We start from the raw sequence: 19,012 nt of genomic DNA, 5'->3' as shown, positions 1-19,012 counted from the left end.
CCCAGGCTCTGTTTCCTCTGCTTCCTCGCCTGCAGAATGGGCATGGCGACAGTGCCCCTGGTGCCTTTGTGAGAGTTTAGGGCTACAACATACACCGCTGTGCAGCCCTGTGGCAGGTGCACCGGGGACAGCAAACGATGAGGATGTTGTCATCCTCCATACTATTATTTTTAGCAAACTACCTCATGTGCGCCCTGCTTAATACCGAACTGATTTCTCAACCAATGACTCACTGAATTCCTTAACCCCCTCCCCACCCCACCCCATGAAGATGGCAGGACCCAGACCCCAAGCCCACAGAGGGGTCAATGGCAAGCCCCAGACTGCACACCTGCTAGGCACAGATCAAAGACAAACCCAAGCTCTAGGGGTGCTGAGGTCAAAGGATAATTTACAAATTCATTCTCTAAGCTACATGGGAGGGGCAGAAGAATCTAGCAAACAAGCCCTCTCTGGGCTTGGAAAATCAGACCAGAAACCCTGCCTGAATACAGCACCTTTGATAATTGTCATGCTTAATTGTCCTCACCATGAGAGAAGCTACCATTGGGTACCACTCCCCATGGCAGCCTCCTCATCTGTAAAATGGAGATCAGCATGGTACCCTCACCTCACGGGATTGATGGTGAAGATAAAGCAGGTTAATGTGTGTAAAGCATTTAGAACAGAGCCTGGCACCTAGCAAGCATTATGTAATTGAGAGTCAACATTGAAAACATAAAAGTGATGGTTTGCTACATGTTTTAAGGAGGATGACACATTCGTCAGGAAGCTACGGTTACATCCACTTCACAGGTGGGAAAGCAGATAGTTCAGAGCCACCTGCGGAGAATGGTATTCCCCTCAGAAGGCAAGCACTGAGAGCCTGAGGATGCTAAAGGCTTGAAAGAGCGGACGGCAACCCAGGGCCATCTGCCTTCAAATCCACTGCGCTCCGGAGTCTCTCTCCTCCCCTTCCGCGGGTCCCCAGGGAGGAGGCAGGACGCAGCAGGCTCTGAGGAAGGTATTTCCAGAGGGTGACCTGAGCCCTCACCCAGGCAGGGTTATTAATAGCCGGGCCATAGTGCCCCGCTAGGGGCGGGCGGGCTCCGGGCGAGAGAGCGGCAGAGAGGGCGGGGCTGAGCCGAGCTGGGGGAGGAGAGTCCGGGGAAGCAGAGAAGGCCCCTCCCAGCCCCCTGGGAGGCCAGCTGTCCCCCTCAGCGGATTCTCTGGGGCTGGTTCATCACCTCCGAATACTCCTGTGACAGGAGGCGTTTACAAAACCCGCCTCCAGCCCCAAGAAGCAATAAATAGAAGGCGCCCAGCCCACGAGAAGCAAGGAGAAGTTTCTAGGCCTGCGTCCCCGGGTTTATTAAGCTCTCGGCTTCACTCAGTGGCTCTGGCTGGGGGCCTGGACGGCTTGGGAGGACAGTGGCGGCTGGCTGATCTCCGGTGAGGCTGTGTGGAGAGGGGTCCTTGAGAATTCTGCTGGAGCAACCGGAGGTCGCCTTCGGTGGCTAGAGTGTCTTTGGGGGCTCGGACCCCAGCCAAGTGTGTGCCTCTGTCCCTGGCAGTGGATGGTTCTGAATCTGAAGAATAAGCTTGGAAGGCCAGCGCACCCACCTCACCTTGCTGTGTGACCTTGGGCAGGCGGCTCCCTCTCTCTGAGCCTCTGTTTCCCCTTCAGCTCAGCAGCCACCATGGCTGACGGTCAGATGCCCTTCCCCTGCCACTACACGAGCCGCCGGCGCCGAGACCCCTTCCGGGACTCGCCCCTGTCCTCCCGCCTGCTGGACGATGGCTTTGGCATGGACCCCTTCCCCGACGACTTGACTGCCTCTTGGCCTGACTGGGCCCTGCCTCGACTCTCCTCCGCCTGGCCGGGGACCCTGAGGTCGGGCATGGTGCCCCGGGGGCCCACTGCCATGACCAGATTTGGGGTGCCTGCTGAGGGCAGGAGCCCCCCACCATTCCCCGGGGAGCCCTGGAAAGTGTGTGTCAACGTGCACAGCTTTAAGCCGGAGGAGCTGATGGTAAAGACCAAGGACGGATACGTGGAGGTGTCTGGTGAGTGGGGGAGGACAAGAAGGAGAGAATGGGAGTGGGGGGTGGGGAGGACGCTCCCTTAGAGGGGACGCTATGACAGCATGACACAGGTGACTTCAGGGCTCAGGAATGCAACCCGTAAAAGTTATCTTTACAGAAAAGCTCTTCTCTTCTGGCTCCCAGGAGAAATTTTAACCTTTGGGTGCAGCATCAACCAGCCAACAGGCAGGGAAATGGAAACCACACTACCTGTTTTAGCAAAATTTAATGTAAAGAATATTAGATATAGGGGTAAAAAAAACAAAGAAGAAACGGGGTTCATGCACCCCAACACCAAGACACAGTCCAGAAGGGGGTGTTTGTAACTAGCTCAGATTTCAAGGGAAACACCTTCCCCTTGTCCCACATGAGGAAACTGAGGCATAATCACGGCTACAAAGCTATGACGTGGTAACCTTGATTGAGCGGTTAATGTCTACCAGGCACCATGCTCAGAGCTTTACCTGTGGCATCTCAGTGAACACAAGCAGAAGAGGCAGGTCTTGTCTGTCTCTTCTTTTTACAGATGAGGAAACTGAAGTGCAGAGAGGTTAAGTCGGGGAATTGGGAGGTCAGAAGTGAATTGATATGTTGAGCACCTACTAGGTGCCAAGGGCTACAGCTTTTCTATTCCTGCTCTCAACTCACTCCAGCCCTTAGAAGCGGAGGGGGCTAGTCCCATTTTACTGCTGAGGACGCTGAGGCCCAGGCGGGGACTTGTCCAAGGACACGCCGTGAGTCAGCAGCCGGCAGAGTTGGGGCCTGCCCACATCCCATTCTGGAAAAGGGAATGTTTGGGGGAACAGGAAAGAGGAGATGGACACTCAGTCCCTGTGAAGCAGAGCAGTGGGCGAGGGGGGGGTGGGAAGCTTTCTGTCTCTTCCGTCCCAATTAACATTCTATTAAAAAGCAGGTTCCTGGCAAGCTCTACCGCCGGAAAATCAATAAAAGCCATTGCAAACAGGCTGGGCAGAGACAAGCCCCAACAGAGCAGTCTTCAGGGGCGGGGTGGGGGGGGGGGCGCGGCGCAGTTTCAAAGGCTCCCAGGCAGAATTATAAACATCAGAGACTCTGGAGGGTGTGGTGGGCTAGGAGGCACACTGGAGCCTTATGCTGGTGGAGGGGGGCAGCCAGGGCTTCCTGAGTTGGCTGGGGAGCCAGACATCTGAAACCACTGCTCTGTGCTTTGTTTCCTTATCTGGAAATTGGGGTTCAAATGGCTGCACCGCCTGAGGACTGTGTCTTAAATGAGACAACACATGTTAAGTGCGTACAAAAAATGATGTGTATAAAGTTGCGTACCCAATGCCTGGAACACAAGGGATCGGTACTGTTGCTGTTGTTGATGTTATTAAAATGCGGGGCACAAAGTAAGGCCCCAATTCGTATATACATACCTAATGAATGCTTGCTAGATGCTCCCTGAGACCTGGGCTCAAATCCCCCCACCACTGTTTATACTTTCTGGGTGGATATGCACAAGAAAGTCTTTTCACTGGTCTGAGCCTCAGTTTACCCATCTAAAGAATGGGGGTAAATAATATCCAACTAGCAAGGCTGTAGGGAAGATGAAATATGCACAGTCTATGATAATAAATGCAGAGGTCTGTAAGATGGAGCTGAAAACGTCTGCCTGGTACTCTACAAACAAGGTGATTATTATCACTGCTCCTCCTGTCTTTGTTTTAATTAGGATTTCAGAGGCTTCCACCCCTGGGTAGAGGGTCTCCCATAACCTGTGGCCCCTCCAGGAGACCTTTGTCCAACCTGGAGGATTTTTTCTCTCATTTTCCTTTCTAGATAGGGTCTGGGAGTTCCAGGCTGCAACCCCAGCTGAGTACCTTACTAATCCAAGAGGCTCCGAGTAGTCACAGAGCCTCAGCTTCCACATCTGTAAAATGGGGTCATTGGGGGCTTAAATAAGACAAAAACAAGACAATGCCTTTTTAGGTTGAAAATGCTTCACAGCTATGCACTTAGCAACTTTGACTTGACAGAATGCCAGTGCCCTGAGAGTACATACAGAGATTCTTATAATAGGATTTTTAAAATCAAATTTACATCCTGGGCTCCGTTAAAAAAGCAATTTTCAAGGGACGTAGGAAGTCAGACTAGTCTCCCCTCCTACCTCACTTAATGACACACCCATTCTTCCTGAAACTCTTCATGCAGGGCACTGTGCTAAAGGCTGACATGTGTTGGCTCACTGACTCCTCACATGGACTTCTGAGAAAATATACATAGATTTGATATACCCACTTAACAGCTGAGGAAACTGAGGCCCAGACATAGTCACCTGAGATCATCTGCTTCTCCATACCAAGGTTGGAAATTCAAAGCTAAGCCTGCTTAGACAGTTCAGAATCAGGATGACAGGATCTGCTTCTAGAGTGGCCTGGGGCAAATCCTACCACCTCTTGGGCCTCACATGTACCCTTGGTTTTATAAGGAGTTGGACTAGATCAGTATTTGCCAAATGGCATGTTTTAAGATATCACTAGGAGTCTAATAAATGGAAGGAGGGGTTCCAGGATTTTCAAAGGTACCATATGAAGCAAAATTACAAACAGGTCTCCTTACTGCAGGACTTATCAGAGCCTTGAATTTGCTGATATAGTTTATGAGTCTCTGAAAGGCGGCCCTGTCTTATCAACCACACATGAGTGTCTAGGTCCAGGGAAGTGTTTGGAAATTGCTAGACTAGATGATTTCCATCATGCTTCACACACACCCCTCCCCCACCCCACAGTCACCAGCCAAGAAATGTTCTCTTCATGGGTCACTGGGCCAGGCTCTGATGGAGGAAGGAACTGGAAAGCCCCGAGGCTTTATTCCACCCCTTTTCCTTAATCCTAGGGCCTCTGCCTTCCCTGGAAACAGCACCTCCTTTCTTCAGCTGGGCCAATAGCTTTCCCTGAAGTGCTGATGCCGCTCCTTGGCACCTACATTTCTCAGTGGCTGTGAGGGGCTTCCCCTGGCTTCCCCTGGCTTCTAGATGAGTTCTTTCTTATTTTTTAAAGACTCATAATAATTGCTTTTTTTTTTTCCTATTTACAAAAAAATGTTCTATGGTAGAAAATGTAGATAGGAAAGCAAAATTAAAAAGTTAAAAATCAGTCATAATACTTAAGCTGCCCCAATAAATAGATATTAAAATAACATGCAAATTAAGCTTCAACTGGCACCTCTTAGCAGCTCTAACTCCCTCCCCCAGTCCCGCTTCTTGCAGCTGCCTTTGCTCAAAGATCCTCTCCCCAACCGCATATTCTATTTGCAGAGCATAGACAGAGAGATTTTGTTTCTGAGGACCAGTTCTTTCCTCAAATATCAAAATAAGCCAGAAGCATCCCCCTTTTACAACTACTGAAGCAATTCTGTGACTCACTCTCACTAGCTCCTCACAGTACCCAATCATTAGAAAGTTGTCACCACCACTGGAGAAAAGAAGAAACTGAGGTTCAGAGAAGCGGAGCAAAGTGCTAGGAGATGTCAGGGCAGACTCAAACCCCGACCTACACCACTGCCTTGGAGTCTTTGCTCCAGCACGTCCAAGCTGTGTGACCTTGGGCACATCACTTAACCTCTCTGAACTTCCATTTCCCCATCCACAAAACAGTAATGCTTCCTAAGGTTTTTGTGAAAGATTAAGAGTTGATATCAGTAAAGTGCTTAGAACAGTGGTAGACACCAAGAAAGCGCAATATAAAGAGTTTGCTATTATTATTCTTACCGTCATCATCATTGTTTATTACTGCCAGGATATCGAGTGTGCAAAAGGGCTGAGTCAGAGGCACTGGCCTGTCCCCAGGGGAAGCATGTCTCTGGAGGCCCAGAGACATGGGGAGTGGACCAGGGGACAGACCGTGTTCCTTTGGCCCCGGGCCTGTATCAGAACTGGGCAGCTGGTGGTCACGGACTTGGCAGGTCAGAATAAACTCCACAAGCTCCAAGCAGCAGCACATTCGCAGAAGAGTATGTTCTGGTTAGGCAGACGCTCATGTTTAAAAACGAATTCCTATAAATGTTGCCCTTTCTGCCCAGCTAGTGGGAGACTACATTGATGCAGCCTTTCCTGAGAGAAATTTAGCGACATACAGAGCAAGCCTTCAAAATTCTAGAACATGGAATTTATCCTAGGAAGTCATCAGGCTCGGTGTGACAATCTAGCTATAAGAATGTTCAGCACAGTGAGGTTCTTTCCAATGTCAAAAACCCTCTCAGTACCCCAAAGCCAAGGATCGGCTGAATGAATTTATATTTCCCTGCAGCCATTAAAAGTCATGTTGTCGACAAATATATACCTATTGCTGATTCATGCTGATGTTTGGCAGAAACCAACACAATTCTGTAAATCATTTATCCTTCAATTAAAAAATTAATTTTTTAAAAAGTCATGTTGTCAACAAATAGTTGCTGTAATATGGAAAAATGATTATAATGGGTCAGCAAGAGAAAACAAGTTCTGGACATAACATACAATATGATTTTTGATAAAATAGATGATATACATCTATATTATATAACAGTATGCATTTCACAGTAACAGAAAAATCTGGGACGTATACAAAAATGTAGTTTTCTTGGGGTGATACAATTATGGAGGGTTTTGATTGTCTTTTCTTTCTACATTTTCAAACATACACATGCGTTATAATAGAAAAAGTTATTAATAAAGGAATAATGAATAATAAAAAGGTAATGAATAATGTAATCACCTATAAATTATCAGCTTAAAATCTTGACTGCAGTAAGACATTGTATTACACAAGGTTATTTACAGTCTAGATTCCAAAGCCCCTCAGAAGGGTGTCCCTGGGTAAATGAGCCCTGCAGTGTGGCCCCACAAATGAGGAGTGAATAATAATAGGAGCCTAATGACTCTGCTGGGCTCTAATCCACATTGTTTAAAAAGAAATTAGAGACACTCTCTCCCTTAAAAATAGAACAAAAAGCAAAGACCCAAGAGTGGGGAGGGGCCAAAGGGTTCAGAATTTGTTACATAAATTGCAACATGATAGCCAGCCCTCTTGTAATTTCATATTTTTACTTCCTAAGGGAAGAGAAAAAGCCCCTGTCTGGAGCCAGGAGGAGGAGGGGCAGGTGGAATTTCACATACATGTTGCTTCCTGTGTCATTTCTCAGGGAAACACCCTTTGGGTGTTTTCTGTTTTGTTTTTGGAGATGGATGCATTATTTCCAGGCAATTCTTTCAGGACTAGGTACAGATAATGGGGCTCAAAGAACTAACTGGAAGCTGGAACAGGCAGAGGGGCAGCAGACCTCAGTCCTCGGCTTAGTTTCCAAGAGTTGGTTCTGAGGCCTGGGCTGCCACACAATTGCTGGGTGAGCTTGGACCCATCCCCGGGCCTGAGTTTTCACGTCAGTAACTGAGGGAGAAAGAAGCCCATTCTCAGAGCTGGGAAAGGGCTCTGTGCATTATAAAGCCCAGGGGGCTGGCAAACTAGCCTGACTTGTATCCTCTCGCTCATTCTGGGATGTTGGCCTCAAGGATCTCCTGGCTGGTTAGGAGCAAAGGGTGAGATGTGAGACTTTGAAGGTGCAGTGTAAGGTCTTAGAAGACAGGATGCCATCCCTGTGATTTCCTGAGTCTTAACTCCTAATCATCTACAAGTCATGGTCAAGGCCTCCTGACCTACCTGTTGTCATACTGCATCTTCACAACAGCCTGGGAGGTGGTTTCAAGAGTGTCCACTTAGCAGAGGAGGGACCAGAGGCTCAGACAACTGGAGCCTCTAGACCAAGCCCCAGGCCACACAGGAGGCCAGGGCAGGATTCCCATCTGAGCCGAATCCTGAATGATGCCCACAGGACACAGACGCTGACTTGTGACTTTCCTCTCCCAGGTAAACACGAAGAAAAGCAGCAAGAAGGTGGCATCGTTTCCAAGAACTTCACAAAGAAAATCCAGTAAGTAACCTGGCAGTTGGATTTCAGGGGAGGATTGGAGTGGGGACAGCATGCCTGGGACCCCTCTTGGGCATCTCTCCTTCAAGAGACCCACCCCAGGGCAGGGAATTGAACCCTGTGAGAAGTTAAACAAACCTACAGTGGGTTCCCAGAAAGGGAGGTGCCATTTCCTCTTCTCAGTGCCCTGTGAGGTGGGATTAACAATCTCGTTTTGTAGATGAAGAATTTAAGAATAGGAGAGGCAAGACGACTTGTCCAAGATTCCATGAAAATCGGGGTACTCAGCCACCCACGTGACGTCATGCCTCCGAATTCCTAATAGAATCTTTCAAGGGTTGCTTGTTGCAAGTCTCCCATGGCCTTCCCTAGGGCCCCCGTAAGAATTCGGCTGGAAAGTGTCCTGCTCTCTTCGTGACTCACTACCTAGAAGGGCTCTGAGGCTGAGAGATTGGGAGAAAGGAAGGGCCAGTTTTGCCAAGGGGAGTGAGAAGGGCTGAGACTGGGGGATGATGCAAGTAGCAGGAAGGCCACCACCAGGCTGAGTCAAAGAATCAAAGACAGACGGAGGCCCTGATGGCAATACCTGTAGGGAGAAAAGACTCACAGCGACGTGCCAGCGGCCGGCTGCTTCACAGACACCTCGTCCCCCTAAATGGCACCCCGCCCCTCTGTGCACTTCTGGCTCTAAAGTCTCTTCTAGTCGCATTTCACCTTTGTAGCAAAGGTATGCAGTGGGGAAAAGAGACAGTACCCTCCTTGTATTATGGGGAAACTAAATCTCCCAGAGGTGAAAGGATACACCCAGGGTCCTTAAAATGAGCATTCATAACAGCCCCAAACAGACCCTTGAACTCTTGAGTTCACCATGCTCAGTTCTTGAGCAAGGAATGCCCTTTCCTCATTCATAAAAGGAAGGGATGCTGAGCCTTGTGGAGATACCCACAAAGGAAATGAGATCACAGCTCCTGGTGGGCACACAGCAGGTCCCCATAAGTGTCGGTTTGTTTTTACTACTGTTGTTGTTATTGAATCTTAACCCCTCCCCTCACCCCAGCAAAGCTGTCCTGTGTCTGGACAGATGGCACAGGCTAAATTCTGAGGCTGCTTTTAGCTTTAAGCTTCCGCAGTCCTGTCTCTCCCCCCATGTGCCCATTCCTAACCCACCAGGCGCCTCTGGAGCACTCAAAAGCCTGCAGACACTTCCTGATAAGGCAAATGCCAGATACTTTTTCTCCCTGGCTGGCCTGCCATCACCAAGACCCACACCTTCCCCTAGTACCACAGCCAGATCAGAGGTGGGGAGAGAGGGGAGAGATGGGGAGAGACGAGAGAGATGGGAGGGGAGCAAGAAGGCTGATGTTTCTTTTAAGAGACTGAACTAAGGTCTCAGGATGGAGTCACAGGCAGGTCAAAGCTGTGAAAGGGACTGAGCCAGAAAGAAGTCAGCAAATTCATCATCTCTAAAGATAGCCGTTTTCATGGATCTCGCCATCTCGAAGGCCTCTGGGAAAATAAACAGCTTGCTGCGAGTTACTTGACCAGATAGAAATGCCTAAAGCTACCGGAAGCAGAGCCACTACTCAAATGGGGCTCGGCAGCTGTGCTGGGCTGTTTTTACAATACTGAGCTAATCATGGCCAGGACCACCCTCCCCCCAGAGGCTCTCCTCGGTCACTTGACCATCCTGATGCTGTTTGCAAACCCTCCAAACCTCCCCGTGTTCCAGCAACCAAAGAGCCCCCAGGACCCTCCTCCATCACCATGGCATGGATCCATCCATTCCAGCTGGTCAATGTCCAGCTGTGCCAGTCATTAAATATTTTGAATCTCACTTCTGGGTGTAGGGAGTCCTGGCGCCACGACTGAGTGGGTGACTTGGAGCCACGTGCTAAACTGCTCTGGGCTTCTGTTCCACCTTCCCTTAGGATGGGGAGTGAGAGAATGTGTACAGACTCAGTGCTCAGCCCATGGGGACTAATCTACTAGAGACTCAGCAAGACTGGAATCACACAAGAGCAGCTGGGCGTCCTGAGACCTCCTGGCCCTGCCCTGACTCCATCACCAAGCAGCGGGACTGGGATTTGGGATGGCCCCGGCCCCATCTCAGAGGTCTCATTGCCTCTCCCAGGAAATACTCCAGTCGTTAGAGTTTAGAGAAGCTCCTTAAACCCAGCTGAGGCCTTTGGAGATTTCCTCCCAGACACGATGCTCCAGCCGTCTGCCTTGCCCACAGCTAGGGATTCTTCCCAACACACACATCCCCTTGGGAAAGACCCCATTTTGACTGGATAAGGGAGAGACTGGAATTTGCAAGTCAGGTCCAGCGCAGGGCAAAGACTGGAGACGGGGGCTTTTCCACACCTCCCTGGAGTGAGAGACCAGGGAATGCAGAAAGTCATCAACAGAGGATGCCCAGAACCAGAGCAGACTTTAGTGGCTTTGCTGCACAGCTTCCCTGGTATCTGATCTGCCATTTGCAGCCCCCTGTGGTGTGTCAAGTGCCAGGTTAAGAGCTGTAGAGGTTTGGGGCTTCCCTGCTGGTGCAGTGGTTAAGATTCTGTGCTTCCAATGCAAGGGGTGTGGGTTCAATCCCTGATTGGGAAACTAAGATCCCACGTGCTACCTCCAGTAAATAAATAAACAAGCATCTAATGCCAGCTCTGAGGACCGTAAAAAGAAAAAGTTTCTTAATTGAAAACTCATTCCATAGACAGGACACAAGACAATGGTGCCTTTTTTTTTTTTTTTTAAGATGTAGAGGTTTAATTTTATGCCATCTTTAAAAGAATCCTATAGAGTAGGTATTGGGGTAGTGCTGTGGCAAATAACCCACTTGCCAATTCAGAAGACATAAGAGACACAAGTTCGACCTTTGGGTTAGGAAGATTCCCCTGGAGGAGGGAATGGCAAACCACTCCAGTGTTCTTGCCTAGAGAATCCCATGGACAGAGGAGCCTGGCGAGCTATAGTCCATAGGATCACAAAGAGTCGGACATAACTGATGTGACTTGGCACAGCACGCAGAGAGCTGGTATTTTTAAGCTCATCTCGTGGATTAGAAAACTGAGGCTCAGAGGTTGGCAGGCCTCAGTTAAGGCCACATGGCCACAAGAGGAGGTCTGGGATTGCACGCAGGTCTCCCCGTCTTCAAAGCCGTGAACTTCCTACTTGGTCGTGTGCATGTGTGTGTCAGGTCGGTCGTGTCCGACTCTTTTGCAACCCTGTGGACCGTAGCCCACCAGGCTCCTCTGTCCATGGGATGCTTCAGGCAGGAATACTGGAGTGAGTTGCCATGCCCTCCTCTAGGGGATCTTCCCGACCCAGGGATCTATTCCCTGCATCTCTTATGTCTCCTGCGTTGGCAGGCAGGTTCTTTACCGCTAGCGCCACCTGGGAAGCCCTCCTACTTGGATGGATAGGAGAGACCAAATGAGTCATTCACAAACCATCTTCATTTATTATTTTGCCTTCTGTGCTTACGTCCCTATACTATAATTTGCTTGTGATTTTTTTTTTTCTTTTCACTCAACCCACTTTTGATAAGGTTCAGTTCTCATCAGTCAAACATTCACTCACTCAAGAAGGCAATTGTGAAATAAACCCAAAGCAAAATGTGGTTAAATTCTGACCAGACAGTGTTGCCTGCCTGAGGGCCTAAGTCATAGATCCGCTCTTTTCTTTGTTAAAAGAGAGACAATATCAAGAGATGGTAGAAGCTGAGGTGTTAAAGCCATGTTAAAGCTCTGTGTTAACAGAGCTGAGACTTTCCCTTAGTTGTAAATGAAAGGATTTAGTTTCTTTAGGTTCAGTCACCATAGATCTTCCCACCGGTTTTGTTGAACCTCAGTCCCTTTTGCAAGAGGACCGAGGAGGAATAGCTCTCCCACCAAGTGGGTTCAACATAGAGGTCACCTGGTAAGAGCCCTTGAATAAGTCTGTTCCCATATTGGGGCCTTAGTTTCCCCATGTGTAATATGGGAACATTGTCCTGGATAGTTGATGTCCTTTTGGCCGCTGACATTTCATGGGTCAGTGATGATGCTCAAATAGTGACAGCTATCAAGGTGCCCATTTGTACATCTGATGCCTACAATGACAGTGTGGTGGCTGATGCCTATTGAGCGCTTCCTGTGCACCAGGCACTGCCCTAAGCCCTTTGCTTTCATCATCCTACATAATTCTCACACCACCCTAAAAGATAGGTGCTGTTTTAAACCACCTTTTCCTGTGGTCAGAGAGGTGAGATCACTAACCCAAGATCACACAGTCAGGAAGAGGTGTGATTTGAACTGCAGTCTGCCTGCCTGTGAAGTCCATGCTTATGGACCATGGCTGCCCTGTCATATGTCCCAGGTGCCCTAGGGGTTGGCATGTAAAGGGTTAAACAGAGTCAGCCCATCCCCCCAGCCAAGAGTGGTGGTGGTTTGGTCGCTAAGTCATGTCTGACTCTTGTGACCCTATGCACTATAGCCTGCCAGGCTCCTCTGTCCATGGGATTCTCCAGGCAAGAATATTGGAGTGGGTTGCCGTTAGGGAGGTCCAAACTTTTGGCCTTGTCTCTACTTCAGAAGTTTGGCTTGGCAGTTGCCCAAGTTCCCTTTCTCTCCCACCCTTCACTAAAGGCTCCTTGTTAATCAGGAATCTCCTTGGTAGATGCAGTTCATGTGGCTACAGGTGGCTGTTTAGAGCAAAAAACCTCCCCAACCCCTCCAGGAAGGGTCCTGCCCATGACCAGCATGGGGTCACTTTATTGCCTGGTTCTTTCATCAAGACCCCTGCATTTACAACAGGTGGAATCAGCCTAGACTGGTGGGAAGATCTGTGGTGATTGAACCTTCTGGCTTTCCCTACCATGGACTTTTTTTTTTTTTTTTTTTCAAAAGTCTGGTGCCTGGGAGGGGAGGCAGAGGAGTGTCATGATCAGCTACTCTTGAGTTTGGAGACCAGGATTCCAATTCTCTTCCCATGTGCTACTTGCCAGCTGTGTTACCTTGGGCAAATCAGTTCACCTCTCTGATCTCAATCGCCTCATCTATATATTAGGGATAGTAATGGAATTGCCTGGTGGGATTATTATTTTTATAACAATAATGATTATCATTATTAAATTTTATTGTTTTGATAATAACAATAATTATTATTATTATGTTTGATAATAATCCCACCAGGCAATATCAAAAATATTTTCTTTCAAATGAATAAAAGAATGTTTGGCTGTATTAAAAATAATAAATGAATCTTCTATTTTCCCTAGGCTTCCTGCAGAGGTGGATCCTGTGACAGTGTTTGCCTCCCTTTCCCCAGAAGGCCTGCTGATCATCGAAGCTCCCCAGGTTCCCCCTTACTCACCGTTTGGAGAGAGCAGTTTCAACAACGAGCTTCCTCAAGACGGCCAGGAAGTCACTTGTACCTGAGACCCCAGTCTTGGCCCTTCCTTGTTCCCTCCCCAACCCCTGGGCTTCTCTGATTCCAGGATACATTACTATAGCTGAACTCATAGATTTAGTGTGGCTAAAATGTTGGGGGTCGGGGTGGATTGACCAGATTCCCTGGATAGTGTTAGTAGTAGTCGGTTTTTCTGCAAGGTGGCGCAATTGACAGGTTATGCTCCATTGCATTAGGCCAAAATGCTGGGAGTTTTCCTTCTTTACCTTTTCTATCATGATGAAAATGTTGCACATTTTACAGTTGCAAAACAAATAAAAGGGGACATAACATTTCACTTTGTATCTTATCTTGCAGCTAATGCAAGAGTTGCTTTCCTCTGGGGACCGGGATTCCCATTCTGGGCTCCCAATGTCCATACCTGCCCCTTGGTTTGGTTGATGGAGCCCTCGTAGCTCACCCCACAGTGTTTCTGCAGCCCTGGTTTACAAAGGGTTATAGACAGGTCTTATATCTCCATATGGGATTTATCCAGCAACCACATGAAAACAGACAGTGCTGTGTGCCCTCTACCCAGGCATTTATAGCATGTTCCCAAGCTGGCACTACCCAAGGATGTTAGAAGTCCTTTAGTTTCTTCTCTGGTTAAAGTCCCCCCTTTCTTGTGTCTCCTATGTCCAAGTCGGGATTTTTACAGAGGGGGCTGTCGCCAGACAGCTCCACCAGGAACCAAGCAAAGGCCAAATAGTCTGGCAGGCAGGCTAGTGGTATTGTGTATATGGGTGGGACGTGTGTGTCATTGTTATTTGAATTGTGCTGTTGTTTAGGGAAAATAACAGTAAACAATAATAAAAGGAACTGATGTTATTAGCCTTGTGTGTTGTTTTGATGGGAACTAAATGCTGTACCACTTAGATATGCAACATCAATTAGGGTACTTGTAGTAGCAAGTAATAATGCTCAATGCACTGTGGCTTAAATGACATAAATATCTTTACTTTACAAGAAGTTTAGATATGAGTGATTTCAGAATTACTTTTTCAGCTGTTATGCCACCAAGAACCCAGAGTCTTTGTCATTTTTCTCTACCATCTCTGATGAGTCTACAAGTTCTATCCTCATGTTTGCAAAAAGGCTGCAGCAGCTCCAAGCATCTCAACCTCGTAAGGCCATGTACTCCTCCATCCATGGGATTTTCCAGGCAAGAGTACTAGAGTGGGTTGCCGTTGCCTTCTCTGACAGGAAGAGAAGGCAAGGGTAAAAAAGTCTTTTTGTCTGACTTTCTCTTTCATCAGTAAGCTCTTTTCCAGAAGCTCTCTCTCAACAGTCTTTTTTTTTTTTTTTTTTCATTGACCCAAACTGGGTCACATGAGTTTGTTGAAGCCAGTCCTTGGCAGAGAGAAAGGGATGGCCATGATGGGCTTAGATGAATATTGATTTGTCCTTTGAGGCCTGGAACATTGCTGCTTGAAAAAGCAAGGTTCTGTTAGGAAGGAGGAAAGGGGCAGTCAACAATCCACACACTGATGCTGCCAGGAGCCCAGAACCCTGAAAGTATGGTGGTAGGAAGCGTGCTACCACAGTGCATCAGTTAGAACTGTTTCTACACTAGGTGCTAGGAAGCCCTACTCCAACTGATGTAAGCAAAAAGGGGCATTTATTTGGGTACAACTGAGAAGTCCAAGATAAATGCTGCCCTCAGGTTTCTAATAATCTTAATAGAACTCAGTTTGTCTCTTGTTCCTATGGTGTTGGCTCCACCCCTAGTCTCCCTGTTGCCCCCCCCACCTCCTGCTCCTAGCTGTCATGCTCCTGTGTCCTTTCATGTGACCTCAAAAAAAAAACCAAGACAGGTGCAATCACTACACCACCACCCCACCTCCCACATTCCGGTCCGCAGCGAGAAAAGCCCATCTTTCTCATCACATCTGCTGAGAGTCATTCTAATTGGACCAGCTTGGGTCACATGACCATCCCTGAGTTAAGCACAGCCCGGAAAGTCAGTACTTTGATTGGTAAGGCCTGGGTCACATGCTCCATCCCTGGAACCAATCTCCTTTAAGCCTCCCTGACCCGCAGGAAGTAGATGTTACCTTTACAACGAAGAAGTTGCCTCTTAAGTGGCTTGGGTAAGTCCCATGGTGATGGTAGAACTCAACTTTTGTCTTTGGAGGAATTAATGAGGAGCTCCTGAGCTGCCTTTTTTTTTTTTTCATCTAAGTGTAGTTGCTTTGGGTATCCCAGGTGGCACTGGTGGTAAAGAACCCGCCTGCTAATGCAGGTGATGTAAGAGACACAGGTTTAACCCCTGGGTCAGGAAGATCCCCTGGAGGAGGGCATGGCAACACACTCCAATATTCTTGCCTGGAGAATCCCATGGACAGAGGAGCTTGATGGACTACTATCCATAGGGTCGCAAAGAGTTGGACGTGACTGAAACGGCTTAACATGCATGCATAGTTGATTTATGAGCTGCTTTTTAAGAGTACCTCCAAACTGCCAATGACAGCAGAATCAGTGACTATTTCCTGAGCGTCTACTTATTTTTATCCTTTTCTGGGAGCCAAGCATATGGCAAACCGTGAGCCATGATTCCTTCCCACAAGCAGCTGGAAGAGCGGCGACACAGGTGTCAGGTAACAGAGAGCCTGCATGCTAAGTCACTTAGCATGGATCAAGGATCAAACCCTTGTCTCTTATATCTCCTGCATTGACAGGCGGGTTCTTTACCACTAGTGCCACCTGGGAAGCCTGACCCTCACTAAATCCTCCATGTGCCAGACCCCGTGCGAGGTGCTTTACGTGTATTAATAGATTTAATTACCATATAACCCTATGAGTATTACCAAACCAAACTTGGGTCCCCTGGCCCACGGTAGTAAAGCCAGTCTACTGACACCAGGTTGTGGAGGACAGTGCGGTGTTTACTGCAGGGCGCAGAGCCCAGGCAGCTAGCATTCGAAAGGCTTGACCTCCCTGATGGCTTTCAGGGAGAGGTTTTTGAAGCCAGGGTGAGGGTAAGGGTTGTGGGGTGTGTGAACAGCTCCTGGATGCTCTTCTGATTGGCTGGTGGTGAATTACTTGGGAGTCGACACTATCTGCCTCCTGGTCCCCAGGTGCCCGTGGCATCTACGTGCTTATTGTCAGCATGTAGTTAGCTTCTTCCACCTGGTCGGGATTTCAACCTCTGCAAAACAGCTCAAAGGATTTGTCTCAGAATATTATCTATAGCCCTTGAGAAGCAACTAAACATCCTGGACTTTGTTTAATGGCTAAACAATTATTTTGTCCTGCTTGACTGTTTCCCTTTGTTTCTGGCTGTTCTTACTTCCCTGATGAAACTTATTCTTTAGAACTTGGAGAAGGCCTGGGAGGCTAAAGTTTTACTACAAACAAGAGACAGGTGAAGAATGGAGGCGGGTGATAAGGGGGGAGGAGGGTATGTCCTGTGAAGGCCTCTGCTCAGTTACATGAGGTTGGTTCAACTCTTATCTCCATTTTGCAGATGAGGAAACTGATGCAAGGGAGGACTAAGTGTACAGCCCCAAATCATACGCCTGGTAAGCGACAGGCTGGGGTTGGGGGTGTGAGGGGGTCCTGACTCCACTAGTAATTGTAACCCTATTCTGTCTTTCTCTCAGCAAAGCAAAATCTAAGTGTGTCTTATGTGAGTCTGTAAAAATTTTGGGAAGAGAAGTGATATTTCAAGTTGAGGCTTTGCAAGGGACTTGGGGTTGGGGAAGATTTCTCAGGGGAGGAGTCACTCCACGGTGGTCAGAGTTGAGCAAGCAGGGCTAGGGATGGGGAGGTCCCTTGCCAGCAGAAGAGAACACATGAACCAAGGTGAAAGATATGTCCCTTTTACAATCCTTTGATGGTTCCCCATTGTTCAAAGGGTTGGGTCCAAGCTTCATTCAAGACTTGCAGAGCCTTATGGGATCTTTCCCCAGGTCCCCTCTCTCCCCCAGCTCCCCTGACTCCCTCCCCTTGCACTGTAGCCTCTCCTAACCTCCCTCTGCTCCTCGAACCAGACAGGCCCTCTCTTGCTCCTAGAACTTTGAATACACTGCTCTCTCGCTCCAGTGCTTATTCCTCCAGCCCCTTCTTTGGCTAAATCTTTAAGATCTCAGCTCAGACTCCCACCAGACTGGCCAGAGCCCCTCATCATTACCCTCATCCCCAACCCAGCACATCTTGGAACAGCTGGGAATTTGTGTAGCAGAATAAGTAATAATAACAATCACAAAACCCCAAACTGATCCGAGCTGCTCTGCTTTAAAGAATGAGGGGAGAAATTGTCCGAGTAAAGGGGAAGATCCCTACTAATTTGATATTTGTTCAACAATTATTTACTGGGCACACACCAAGCGCAAGGCAGCTGTGCCGGGTATGAGGTTACCCTATCTTCCCACTTTGAGAACCTGGTGAGATAAAGAGGAAAGTCAAGCTTTCATTTCAGTGGTCATTCATCAGTTTTGGGTCACTGAATGGTGAGACCCTGAGCAGACAGAACGGAGAGCCCACCCACTGGAAATAAATATGTACTGATGGGTGATTGAATGAGTGAACGGTGAGTGTGGGTCTCCCCGGGAAGTAAGCCCAAGAGCCTGATCTCAGACCCCAAAAACCCAGCTTATTTCAGTACTGAGGGATTCCAGTTTAGAGGCACAGCATTGCCATCAGAACTGATGACCAGGCCCCTCCCCAGAGATCTCCAGTGATATGACAGGAATATCGTTCCGGGCTCTCACATCGATGATGCTGCCAGGGGCTGCCCAGAACCTGCTTCTATGCTCCGCTTCCTTGACCTAGCTCCCTGGAAAGTTGTATCCTCCACCCATCTCCACCCCCCTTCCGACTGTCTGCCAGCCAGCCACTGCCAATGGTGATATATGGAGATGACTTGATTTGACCTTGAAGGGAAGAAACAAATTAATGTGTCTCAAAATAAATTCTGGGAATCAGTGACTGGCTTTTCCTCCACCCCCTCCTCTAAGTGCCTCACAAGTTGTGCATCATAATGTGAAAATCAATATTGTCTCGTCCATGAGCCAACACCTGGAGCTGGTGGGGTACAGGGCTGTGGGAGGTCCCCTCCCACCCAACACCCAGGAGTTGTCAGAAGGGGTGGGAGGACTCATGGGCTGTTGTGAGCTCTGCTCTCTGGTTGCTGAGGGCTGGCTCAAGTCACCCTGTCTGTGGTGAGAGCAACCCCCTCGACCACCAGCTCCAAGTCCTCCCAAGTGTGAGCAGATGGGGACTCCCTGGGGGCTCCCAAGGAAAAGGGAAAAGCAGTTGTGTGAAATGGTATTGCCAGGGTCATTCTCCAAGGAGAACTGAGATACAGGGAGGGGAGGAGACTCCAGGCCCAGCCCCCACGATTCAGCCATTCAGTGTATATTTACTGAGCGCCTTTCTTCAGACTTGGCACCGATTCAACCATATATACAGGTACAATGGAGCCAGGTGTCCAAATACTGAAACACTTCAGCACCGTTTGATAAATAGCCCTGCCTCTTAAGCTGCCCTGCTACCGTCCTATCCTTTACTGAGCTCGTCTTTTTGTTCTGATGCTTTGACCACTTGGCGCCTTGCTGACCCTGGAGGGACGGTGCCTCCCAGTCCCTGCAAGCAC

The 19,012-nt window shown here is 48.5% G+C and overlaps 1 protein-coding gene across 1 annotated transcript; it reads left to right on the top strand.

The window, feature by feature from the left end:
- Positions 1 to 1,073: 1,073 nt before the first annotated feature.
- On the top strand, positions 1,074 to 14,247 carry HSPB8 (heat shock protein family B (small) member 8). Its single transcript, XM_069558030.1, has 3 exons — positions 1,074 to 2,046; positions 7,929 to 7,992; positions 13,247 to 14,247. Exons 1-3 carry the CDS (start codon positions 1,680 to 1,682, stop codon positions 13,404 to 13,406), a joined length of 591 nt encoding a protein of 196 aa, XP_069414131.1. The 5' UTR covers positions 1,074 to 1,679; the 3' UTR covers positions 13,407 to 14,247.
- The last annotated feature ends 4,765 nt before the right edge of the window (positions 14,248 to 19,012 follow it).

This window comes from Ovis canadensis, chromosome 17, assembly GCF_042477335.2.
Source record: "Ovis canadensis isolate MfBH-ARS-UI-01 breed Bighorn chromosome 17, ARS-UI_OviCan_v2, whole genome shotgun sequence".
NCBI lineage: Eukaryota > Metazoa > Chordata > Mammalia > Artiodactyla > Bovidae > Ovis > Ovis canadensis.
Note: the sequence above shows the minus strand (reverse complement) of the source record. Positions and strands in the feature narration are given on the sequence as shown.

Excerpts from the sequence above, each read along its gene's own strand:
- HSPB8 (XM_069558030.1), top strand. The coding sequence starts at position 1,680 with ATGGCTGACGGTCAGATGCCCTTCCCCTGCCACTACACGAGCCGCCGG. Across the intron at positions 2,047-7,928 it reads CGGATACGTGGAGGTGTCTG|GTAAACACGAAGAAAAGCAG; the intron begins GTGAGTGGGGGA and ends TTCCTCTCCCAG. Across the intron at positions 7,993-13,246 it reads AACTTCACAAAGAAAATCCA|GCTTCCTGCAGAGGTGGATC; the intron begins GTAAGTAACCTG and ends TATTTTCCCTAG.